General features: G+C 41.3%; 1 protein-coding gene across 1 annotated transcript; it reads left to right on the forward strand.

Moving 5' to 3' along the window:
• The first annotated feature begins 2,025 nt into the window (after positions 1-2,025).
• LOC140478616 (extracellular calcium-sensing receptor-like) lies at positions 2,026-9,189 on the forward strand. Its single transcript, XM_072571834.1, has 5 exons — positions 2,026-2,310; positions 3,402-4,235; positions 4,984-5,211; positions 8,081-8,204; positions 8,282-9,189. Exons 1-5 carry the CDS (start codon positions 2,044-2,046, stop codon positions 9,187-9,189), a joined length of 2,361 nt encoding a protein of 786 aa, XP_072427935.1. The 5' UTR covers positions 2,026-2,043.
• Positions 9,190-12,679: the final 3,490 nt, after the last annotated feature.

Consider the following 12,679-nt stretch of genomic DNA (forward strand, 5'->3'; position numbering starts at 1 on the left):
AAGAATCGAAACGGTGACTCTGTCCACGCATGCTGCCTAAACCGCTGAGCTTTTTTGGTATTTTCTGGAGTTGCATTTAACGGAAGAATGGTTATGGTAACGATATTGAATTGCTGACGAACGTCTTTATTGTCCCTGCAGCGGAAAACCAGTAATGTACTCGACAGCAATTGCGAATGGAATCCCGAATAGCATATGCACTGCATCGAAGATACACTGAATGTATACGACGTGAATATTAATTAGAAATACTCCCTGTGCAAGCGGTGAAATTATTACAGTCTATTAAGCAATGGTCCGTAATGGAGTTAGAACCATAGAACCCCAACAGCTTGGGAGTAGCCTATTTGCCCCATCAAGTCCACACCGACCCGTCTCCCTGCTCAATCCTCGTATCCCGGAATTTCTCATATCTAATTCACGTAGCGGGCACATTCTTTTACTTTATGGAGAAATTTAGAATGGGCAATCCATCAAAACTGCGCATCTTTACACTCTAGGAAGAACCTACGCAAACACGTGGAGAACGTGCAAACTCTAGGCAACCAGTGGCCCGATGGGTTGAATCGAGCCGGGGTCCTTGGCGCTGTGAGGCAGCAGTGTTAAACACTGAGCTTCATTTCAACGCCGATAAGCGGGCAATTGAACGTTTAACATTGGTTAGAGCGCACTACGTTTGCTAAATGCAGTTCTGTTCATCTTCTTAGAGAACGTGGAGATGGTACAAAGATGACTAATGAGGATGACGTAGGAAATTTGTGGGTTTAGATATCGGAAAAGGGTTGAGCGGCTAGCTTTCTCTCCTGGTGGAAGCGTCAGGGTGACTTAACAGGGGTATTTAACATCATAAAAGACTCGGAAAGAGTTGATAGAAAGAGGATGTTTAATCTGATGCGAAAGACCGTCAGGAAAGGCCATCAAGTCACCAATAATGCCCATAAATGCACACACCTTCTGGTCAGGAGTATGGCAGAGACTGGTGCGACTGAGTGTTTAAAATTGCTCCGAGAACTTTTTTTTACTTTGCAATCGTCTTGTAATTTCCTCTCTGTGCGCTCAGTAATATTCGATGGAGTTGCCAAGGGCCTATAATGGGGCAGGAAGGTCGCGGAGCTGCCGTCCCATGAAATGATTGGAGGATGGCATGTGAACAAAGGTCGCGCAGTGTTCCAGTCTTTTTGCTGATATTGCTTATAGTTGTTTATACTATATGTGTTTTTAAGAGGTTTAAGTGTTGTTTTTAAGACTTCGTGGGTACTGATAGCTGTTTGCAAATATTTCCAGGCGTTTTCAATGTGTTTCCAGATGTTATGTGTACCTCCAGATATTTGCAGGTATTTGCAAGAGTTAATTCTTTCAAGGTTTTAATTGTAGATCCGTAGACCCGTCAAACAGAGAAGAGGGCAAAAGCAGAGTGGCGTGGAAATGAGTAGTGCTTGTGTTGCTGTGCGACGGGAGTGAGTGTCGGGTCATGACTATGGTGGGGGTTGATAGATAAAGGGATGCAAGATGTTGGTAAATCTGTGGGACTGGGTGTTAGTGGAGCCCTGAGAGTAAACAGATGCCAGCTGTCGGTCGCGCATCGTGCTTAATGCATGCTGAATGCCGAGGTAACGAGAGATATGGCTCTGCAGGGACTGTTGCTGATGCATTTCCGTGGGAGCTAGCACCTTTTGTGGATGCCGGCGTGAAATTGACAGGACCGCTAATGTACGGATTTAAAAACACTTGTAAACCCGACATAAGTCGGGGTGAATGGTTGGGTATGTTGCGGATAATTGACCCAACCTTGGTCATCCATGTGCTCGTCTGGGTCATGATCATGAGTTCGCAAAGAGACTTTCTTGGCAGAACGGAATGTCCCAGCATGAGTTGGTTACTGGGAATTTGCGTCTCCATTGCGGTTTTCAGTTGAGGTGAGTGTCTCAATGGTGTTGGAACGTCTAGATGAATGAAATCCGCAGAATTAGATGGTGAACTAAATATGCATATCATTTGCTTTCACATACACCCGGCAGTTTTGATATCTCAAACTTTCGGCTGATGCAGACCATGATATTTGCTATTGAAGAAATAAATCGGAGCAAATCTCTACTTCCGAATATCACTTTGGGATATGTGATCTACGATGACTGCTCAATCTCTGCGATAGCGTCGAAAGCAGCGCTGGCTTTGGTGAATGGAGAGCAAGAATTAATTGAGCACCCTGAATGTAAAGGTTCCTCAAATGTCGCAGCCATTATTGGCTGTACTATATCCACGTCCTCCATTGCAGTCTCCAGAGTCGTTGGCACGTTTGGAATTCCAATGGTAACGCATCAAATATTTGGCAGCGTTTTTAAAACGCATATAGATTGATAGAATCCATAGATAGGAAACATTTGGCGCATCCAGTCTGTCTCGACTGTCCGAAGACCATTCCACTCCATCCCCAGATCAATGCATAACCCTGAACAGTATGGGAAAATTTTGCATGGCACCTCCACATAACCTGCACACCTTTGTATTGTGGAAGGAAACGGAAACACACGTTGAAAACCCACTGAAACACGGGAAACATCCTTGTTACCCAAGGATGGAATTGAAACTCGGGCCTGATGCTGTTTGGCAGCAGCGTGAAGCACTGAGCCACCGTGCCGCCCAAATTTTCATCATGGTAGCTTTTCTGTTTCTTCAAGCTTTTGTTGTATTGAAATTCTTCTATGTGTCATAATGCAATTTGTCCTCATGTTCCCACACTTTCTTCTGTCTTGGAAAACTTTTCCTATGACGAGCGGAACGGTGGCACAGTGGTTAGCACTGCTGCCTTACAGCGCCAGAGACGAGAGTTCAATTCCCGCCTTAGGCAACAGTTTGCGCATTCTCCCCGTATCTAGGGTTACCTACCCTAGTCCAAAAATGTGCGGGTTAGATTAATTAACCATGCTAAATTGCCCGTAGTGTTAGGTGTAGGGAATGGGTCTGGGTGGGTTGCTCTTCTGAGGTTCGGTGTGGACTTCTTGGGCTGTAAGTAATTTAATCAATGATGTTACCACTGTGCCACCATCTCCCACATACCGCCCATTTGTTCACGAAGGTGCTGGCACAACGTGTCAGGACAATGCTGTCATAAAGAAAACGTGGTTTCAGAAGATGATCAAGATTCCAGTAGAAAATTCTACTGGTAAAGCCCTACAGGGAGATAGGTCTCTTTTTGTCATGGCGCTGTTTCAGCATATCATTTGACAGTTTTTTAAACTGCATGAATGGGTTATATCATGTGATTATTTAAATGCAAAGGTGTTTAGATTTAATATTGCACTTATATGCAATAATAAAATTCATTCACCCTGAAGACATTTTTAAAATGATTCCAAAAACGATGAAGACTTGTTTTCACTGATTTCCGATTTTCTCCGCAGATTAGTTATTTCTCCACTTGCTCCTGTCTGAGCGATAAGCAAGAATACCCGACTTTCTTCAGAACGATACCAAGTGACAAATATCAGTCCAAAATTCTTGCTGAGCTCGTGAAAACCTTTGGTTGGAATTGGATTGGGACTGTTAAGAGCAACACAGATTATGGGAATTTTGGTATGAGGACATTTATCGAGGAGGCCCAAAAACTTGGGGTTTGCATCGCGTATACTGAATCGTTTCACAGAACCGATCCCGACAGGAAAATCAAGAAAATCGTGCAGGTAATGAAAGAGGCGACCACAAAGGTGGTTGTTGGATTTTTACAAGGTGGAGATATGCGAGTGTTAATTAAGGAGATTTGGCGCCAAAATGTAACAGGGATACAATGGATTGGAAGTGAAGGGTGGATTCGAGAAGATATATTCTCACACGAAGAAAGTGGAAGGTTTCTTGCTGGGGCCATTGGTCTAACAACCAGCAGGACAGAAATATCCGGTCTCAGAGACTATCTTATAAAAATCCATCCCTCTAGTTTTCCTGACAACACTTTTGTGAAAACGTTTTGGGAGACTCTATTCTCGTGCTCTTTAATGAAGGACGACACGACAAAGACTGAAAGTTCTCCATTTCAAGTCCAGCCATGCACAGGGAACGAACATTTAGATGGGTTAGAAAATGCTTACCTTCCAGCGATAATGGACGGAAGTTCCTACCATGTGTACAAAGCCGTTTATGCTGTCGCTCATGCACTTGACGATATGTTGTCTTGTGAAGAAGGCAATGGCCCGTTTATGAATAATGCTTGTGCTCACATTTCCAGCTTTGAACCCTGGCAGGTAGGAAAATATTTCGTTTTGTTCCAGAAAAATCCCTAGCTTTGGAGTTTGTACTGTTCTATTTCCACTTGTGGTTCCGTTTAACAAACAGTCCTGTTTGGAAAAATATGTTTCCCTCACAGAATGAGAGGAAAGCATTCCAAAAGTACGTATCGAAATATAAATTGAGCATAAGAAATATTGGGAATTCACTCGCATAGAAATGTGGATATCAAACCGAAATACATTATTGCAAGTACCTCCAAGGCCTTCAGCAGCATCTTAGACCAGTAAAGTGCTTACGAGGTTTAGTCAGTGTTGTGATGTAGAAAACAGAAAATATAAACTCTTGCCGAGGAGTAACGGTGAATAACTGTATTAGTTTTTGTTGTGGGGTAGGTATTGATAATCTTTGTCTTTACAGAGTCTGACTGGGCCTTATTGCTTAATTTAAAATATGTCACGCCGACAATTCAGCACTCACTGGGAGGTACTCTGCACTGTCTATCAAATCCCCGTAGTGGGACCAGACTCCATATATTCTCAAATAGAGTATTTACAGCTGATATTGACATTTTAATCTGAGACCGAATATCAGAAACTTGCAAAAATGGAAGATGATCTCTAAACTTTATTTATTCTTCACCAGATGCTAATTTGTGATATCATTCATTTTTAAATTATCGGTATTCATTTGTAAAAAATATTTTTAATACATGCATCCAAATGATAATCAAACATTTACATGTCTTGCATTGTTCTCCTGTAGCTGCTGCACTATCTACACTCAATAAATTTCACTGCTCACACTGGGGAAATCGTGTATTTTGACGAAAAAGGTGATCCAGTCCCAACGTATGATTTAGTAAATTTACAAATGAATTTGGAAGATAGACTTGAAATTATAAAAATTGGATATTATGAAGGTTCAGCACCGGAGGGACAAGAACTTGTTCTAAATGTGAGAGATATCGTGTGGAGCTCCATTGGAAAGCAGGTATTTCCCTTACGAATGTACTGAGTAACAATGGCTAAAAAAAAGTGACATTTAGACGTGAAAAAAGAATTGGAAAGGAGCATAAATGTTTTTGTGAACCATTATGGTGGGTTTCACTGGTGAGGCCGTTATTTATTGTCCTTTCTTATAGCCCTGGTTTTTACACACAACTGTATAGTTTTCTCGGGCACCTGTTCACATATTCACTTCTTCCCTAATCCCTTAAAACCTAAGATTTTGTTCCTCTTTCTCGTTGCGAGCATTTCTGTACGATTCAACATTTGACAACCGACGATGATTCCATGGTTATTATGAGACTCTTACTTCCGGATTTTTCTTTGATCCAAAGTCAACCACGTGCCGTGGCAGGACTCGAACCAGGGTCCCTAGAACATTATCTGGGTCTCCGGATTAACAGCCCGGCGATAATACCACGAGGTCATCGCCTTCCCTCATAATTACCATCATAGGTTTGAAGAAAAACTGTACCTCTAATGACTGAAGAAAAGGTTTCACCTACACGTTAACCTTACGTTATTGAGCGTCCTCCTATTCCAATTTTTGCGAAAGCTGTTCCAAAATTTTAATGAATGCAATCTGTGTTCACAGCCACAAATACCTCACCTACAGGTTTCGAAGTTATCTTTCCTTGCTGGATGATTTCATGTTGATCTGTGTATTGGTAGAAATACATTAGTGGTCATTTTTCTCTCATTTTTCTCGTCGATTTCCTACAAACGTATCAATAACACTTGTACTGTCAAATGCGCAATTCATTATAACACTGTTGGTCAAAACTTGTTCCATATTTTCACTTGAATTTACTAACCTGACTGGACTAATAAAGATTTTAACAGGCCGAGCAAGACTATTGATATCTTGCCGAATGTTAATCATTCAAAGACAGTCGTAAAATGATTCATATTTAATGACACAACTTCATATGTTTGTTCGACAAAATATTTATTAATTAAAGCAGGAGTTGTGTTTGTGGCATTGTTTTGAGATGGTCTGTGTAACTCATTGGAAAGAAAGGGATTTCTTCATAACAGCCTTTCAGAAGATATCGCTGACCCTTATTTTATAAACACCACAAATCACCTGGTAGTGGTCGTTTTCCTTTTGGCAGGAAGCTGAAAGACATCGTTTCAACGTGAATGGAATAACAGCAACAAACTGTCAAATCAAAGCTGCGCGTGTCCTGGAGTTCAATTGCGCGTTTCTAGTTTTTTTTTGGCAAACATCAGTGCCTGGCCTTCCCTGAACACATATATTAATCATTCGGAATGCTTTTAAGCCTGGGTGATATCCAGGTCTTCGTCCATGTGGGTGAGACTTGTTCATTATTAGAGCAATAGCAAATTGAACCAAACGCTGTTCAGTTTCGGCAAATAACACCATATTAATGATCTTTTTTTCCCCTTTTACTTTCACCTACTTACCTTTTGTGGGAGATGGGAGTATTTGCGGGGGACAGTGACAGAGCGCGCGGGGCAGGTGTAAGGGGTAGGGGCGGTGAGAGACAGGGAGCCCAGCGCGATTGAAAGCGAGTCAGGGTGGGTAAGCGTCAGATAGCGCTTCCATCCTTGCAACAAAGGATTTCCCGGGCATCTGTGGCGGCGAGAGCAGGTAGCCCGATGTACCACGGCTGATGCGGCAGTGTCTAGCACGGGAAGACCGACCCCAACGCAGAGGAGATCCAGTCCAACAGGGAGAGATCGAGCCCATTTGGTGAAAGCGAGCCAGCATGGCTAAGTTCGTAAGGAGGTTTGCAGTGTTGAAACATTATCTTTATTTATTTTTCTACTTTATACTAAGGACATTATTGTTGAACTTTTAGTTATATTGTTTATTTTTCTAGGTACCTAGGTACTTTGGGATCTAAGATGGCACCTGGAATGGCAACAGTGTACACTGTTCACTGCAGTCCTTTATCCCTGTACTTGATAATATTAATAATACTAATATTATATGATGATATTACACGTGATAAGAAATCTCGGTCCAATTCTTATCTTAAAATTCCTTGTTATGCTGTACTGTTGAGCGAGTCGTGTTTGACAGCACTAATGAAGTTATGATTTTGCTGACGATCGAGTGTGAGTGAAGGATGGGTTTTGGCTAGGTCAGCAGTGAAATTGTCACGCTTGACGGGCAGGGCTTACTTAGGTAAATTTCAAGAAATTTCGTACCTGCATTGGGCAGTTTGGAGTTTCTGTTGTATCCACTGCGCTTAGCCGTTTCTCCATATCTCAGGAAGATCGCCTGGGCTGAAAATGTTTGAAAGCACTTGAGCGCAAATGTGATGTAATCCACTACCATTGATGTCGAACAGGTTCAGGGACCAGATATCTCTTTTGAACTGATATCTGACCACTACCATATACGACTGGATGTGGCAACAAGAAAATTAGTGACACCCAGTTTCCAGTGGCAGAAGATTGGTCACTTATAGAACTAAGGCGCTGGACGCAAAATATAATACCCAGAGAATTGTCATGATCTGCAATGCATTATCTGATGGGCAGTAACGTGTCGATTAATCGATATTCAAAATACTATTGGCTTAATATTTGAAGTGAAAAACTGACAGAGAACAGTGGCAGAGTCAGGTTCCAGGCATTGCAATACACTTCTACCAATGGCAAAATACGCACATCTCAATATGTTAAAAATCACACAACACCAGGTTATACTCCAACATGTTTATTTTTAAGCACTAGCTGTCAGAGCGCCGCTCCTCCATTAGGTTGTGTGATATTTAACCTCGGCCACCCCAGTCCAACATCGGCACCTCCAAGTCATCTCAATATGCGTTATGCTCCGAATCGAATATATGGATAACATATGTATCTTTACTTTGTCTTAGATTCCACGTGCCCTTTGTTCAGAACCTTGCCCAGCCGGCACAAGAAAGGTCAGCAGGAAAGGTCAGCCAATATGTTGTTTTGACTGCGCAGAGTGCGCCGATGGTGAGATTAGCAATACCACAGGTATGTACAAACATGGCGGCCACACTATCTGCCATGGACAAAATTATTTGCGTATTCATTTTTTTTCATTCTTGCAGATTCCACCGACTGCGTGAAGTGTCCTTTGGAATATTGGTCCAATCAACAAAAAGATCATTGTGTTCCCAAAACGATTGAGTTTCTTTCCTTCCAAGAGGTTCTGGGCTGCGTCTTAGGGGGGTTTGCTTTAGTGGGAGTATGTCTTTCATTGTGTGCAACTACTGTATTCTTCCGGTATCGTGAAACTCCTCTTGTTCGAGCCAACAATTCGGAGCTGAGCTTCCTCCTTCTCTTTGCCCTAACGCTTTGCTTCCTGTGCTCACTAACCTTCATTGGGAAACCAACCGGATGGTCCTGCATGTTGCGGCGGACTGTGTTTGCAATTGTATTTGTTCTCTGTATTTCCTGTATTTTGGGGAAGACCGTTCTTGTTGTGATCGCTTTTAAATCAACTCTTCCCAACAACAACTTGATGAACTGGTTTGGACCCATGCAGCAACGGTTAGGCGTGTTCGTTCTTACATTTCTTCAAGGTTTAATTTGCACAATCTGGCTCATTGTATCACCTCCCTCTCCAGTGAAGAACATGACGTATTATAGAGACATCATTATTTTGGAATGTGACGTGGGTTCTTTAAAAGCCTTTTATTTTGTATCCAGCTATATTGGTCTTCTGTCCACTGTGTGCTTCCTGTTGGCTTTTCTTGCCCGGAAACTTCCAGATAGTTTCAACGACGCGAAATATATAACTTTCAGTATGCTGATCTTCTGTGCTGTTTGGATCACTTTTATTCCGGCTTATGTCAGCTCTCCTGGAAAGTACACGGTGGCTGTCGAAGTATTTGCCATTTGGGCGTCAAGCTTTGGGTTGCTTGCCTGTATTTTTGCTCCGAAATGTTATATTATCTTACTGAAACCGGAGAATAACACAAAGAAAAACATGATGAACAAAGGATCTTCATTCTAGTTCTAAGCTTTCTCGATTTCTGCATAAAACGTTCAGTCTGGTGATTGTTGTTCCAATATTAACATTTCTTGTTGAGTAAACAATTTGCATTTGCTTTTGTACATTTGTGCTTTCTTCTAATAAATAGAACCATAACAATTTACTCCGATTTTGCTTCATCATTCTTGTTATTCGTGAAGACTGTTTTGTAACCGAGGTTTAAACTTATTGGCACCGACGGTTAGCCGCTTGTGTTGGCCTGAATATGATTTCCATGTACAACCTGCACTTTGATTAATTTGGCCCTTCGTTTCGTTCGCAATACTTTTCATTTAACTCATTGGCTGGGGTAATTTTCATTTCAGTTTGTTCAATCACGATTTGCAGTTACACATTCTCCGCATAGAACAGAGTCTATTACTGTCCAATCAACCAAAGAACTGAATGTGCTGGAGATCTGAAACAAAACCGCAAGTGCTGGAGAAACCTAGAAAGTATGGCAGCCTCCGTGGAGAAAACGCAGAGTTAATGCTCTCTATCAGGAATGCTAGAAGCTCGGAACAAAAAAAACTGATGTTTATGCCCGATCCAAATTGGGGGAGAGGTGTCCGGTGGAGATCGACCTGGACAGACAGAGAATTGAAATGGGCCGGTTAATAATAAAACAAAGGATAGCAGGCCAGGACAAAAGAAAAGCTGAAGAAGTGATCAGAAAATTGAAGTGAGAAAATGGCAGGGCTGTGCTGAAAGCAACAATAGTGGACCTAGAAGTAGGCGAGAGTTAAAAGTAACTCATGACATAATAGAATTCGGTATGGAGTGGGCAAAAAAAAAACTTGGAAGGATGGAATCAGGCTCTAAAGTTATTGAAGCTGATATTGAGACCTAGAAACTGCAGGGTCTCCGGAGGGAAAATGTGATTTCAGCACTCTTGCACATAATTTACTAAAACGAAGACATGTTCAGTAGGTAATAGGAAGGAAAATGGAAACTTGGCCTTTATTTCAAAGGGAGTGGTACATGTTGCGCCTGCAGTCATAGCGCTTCGAAGAATGTGAGGTGATATTCTTGAAACATACAAAGTTCTTAGGGAACTTGACAGGGTAGATGCAAAAGGTTATAAACCCACGTTTCAGAATATAGGAGCAGAGGGTTTAATCTCAGTATAAGTGGTCGCCCACTTAAGACAGAGATGAGGAGTACAAAAGCTTGGTTGGACAGACACAGGTTTTCCTTCGGACAGAAGAGATTGAGATCGGACGTGACTAAGACTTATCTAACTGAGCAGCACAAAGATAGTGTACCCTTGATAGGGGAATAAATGACCAAGGGCACAGCTCTGAGGTAAGAGGCAGAAGGTTCAGAAGAGGTGTGAGGACAAGCGTCCTTAATCAGATGGTAGTGGGAATCTGGAACTCCTTGTTTGCAAGAGTGTCAGAGGCAGAAACCCTCAGAACTAGTAATAAGCATTTAGATATGCACTTATAATGCCCCAACATATAAAGCTATGAGCCAAGTGGTGGATAATGGGATTAGAGGATAATTAGGTCCTTGTGGTTTTCAGGCATGGATACAGTGTGCTGAAGGGCCATTTCATGTGCTGAAGATCTGTCTGGCTCTATGAATATCTTCACTTTGAGGATAGTGAATCTGTGGAATTATTTACCACATGGGCGTGGTAGGGCTTCATCTTTAAGTACGTCTGAGTATCTGATATAGATAGATTTTTAATTAACAAGGGGGTCAATTGAGGCAAGAAATTGGAGTCGAGGAATATCAGAGCCATAATCTAATTGAATGGCGGATTGTCTCGACGTGCTGAATAGCCTGTTTTTGTTGTGGTTTTAGTGACAATCACTAGCAGGATTAATCCTTCTTACATTCCTGTTGTCTTATTGGAAAATTTTGATTCACTTGGAGTTATTAAGTTCACTTTTTTAAATCTCACGTGAACTTTATCTGCAGAAATAAGGATCCATTATTCATGATTGACCATATCATTGAAGATGTCCCGCAGACAAGTTGATTGAGCAATCTCTCAGGGAAGGAATCAGTTTTATCAGGTCCTAAGTGATTCCTTCGCTGTGTGGCGCTGTGAGGCGTTATTTGGCTTCACGTTTATTCTTATTCCACTTAGTCTAATGAAGGTTCCTTGAAAGAAAATGATGGCTTTGTTCCTGATAATCCCGTTGCTAGCACTTGTGCATACATGGGAATCAGATGGAGTGGTCTGCAAGCCGTGAACAAAATATGACTTAATGAGTTTGTCTGAAGATAGTGATATTATCCTGGACGGCAAACTTTCAGCACATTTCGATGTGAATCATGATGTTTCATCATTTGCCATTAGTCAAACAGGCATGTATTGTGAAAGGTAGGCCAGTGCATTACAGATAAAGAAATCCTGATTTCATATAATCACACATCTCGATTAATTTTCCCAATTCAGTGGGTAGTCATCAACTGTAGCATTTAAAGAGTTTTGCCTTTGTTCCTAACATGATTATGAATAATGATCATTCTCAGCTCTGTAAATAATTTTACAATGTTGAATTTCAATTTGATATTGCATGCAACGTATGGACCAAATCAGTTCTCAAGAAAATTGATATCAGAGTGGAAATGTTGACACAGTTGCTCTCTCATCAGATACTGCTAGACCTGCTGAGGTTCTCTGACGAATCCTGTATTGTGTTTAAGAGAAGAATGGTGACTTGGAGCGACATGGAATTATCCACTAACTTTTCCTTATTGTCTTCGTAGTTTAAAAATCGTAACGTACTCGGCAGAGAATTCTAAAGGAATTGCTAACATTATATGTAATGCATTAAAGTTATATCGAATATACATGACGTGGGTATTAATTCAACATACGCTTTGTGCACCTGCGGTAGTTTTATTAGAACCAGTTGAGCAATGTTTTGTGCGTATCTGCGAACAAAATCTGAATAATGCTCATCAAGGTGTATTAAATTACCCAAAGCCTCTTGTGCAATTACCCTGACGTCAATTTCTTGCATGGACTTTTTGATAGTCCGAAACATTGTGTTCTCATAATCATCGATGCTCTTTTCGTTGTTGATGACCAGATGGCTAAATCACTGAATTACATTGGGACTGCACACAAATACAAAGATGCCACCAAGTTATAAACTATTTTCCGTGGATAGTTATGCCCCCCTTCTCAATATATTACGTTTTAAGCCCCATTCTCTTTCAGTTTTTTACTTGTTAATTAGATGTGGACTTGATGATTGTGATGATAGAAAGAATAGTCCAACAAGTGAAGATTTGGGTCTGGATGTGAGGAATGAAGCAGAGAAGAGAAGTAACAGCTCTTTTGTCACAGTGATCATACACTTTATTTGAATGGCGAATGAGAATGGAGAATAACATAAGTATGGTGGAAGTCGGTTAAAAAATGGGAGGGGGGGGCATTAATTTTTCGAGGTTACGAATACAGATTGGGAAAGTAAACTGGGCAACAACATTCAGAATAGACGATGTAGAA

Source organism: Chiloscyllium punctatum, chromosome 6, assembly GCF_047496795.1.
Source record: "Chiloscyllium punctatum isolate Juve2018m chromosome 6, sChiPun1.3, whole genome shotgun sequence".
Lineage (NCBI taxonomy): Eukaryota > Metazoa > Chordata > Chondrichthyes > Orectolobiformes > Hemiscylliidae > Chiloscyllium > Chiloscyllium punctatum.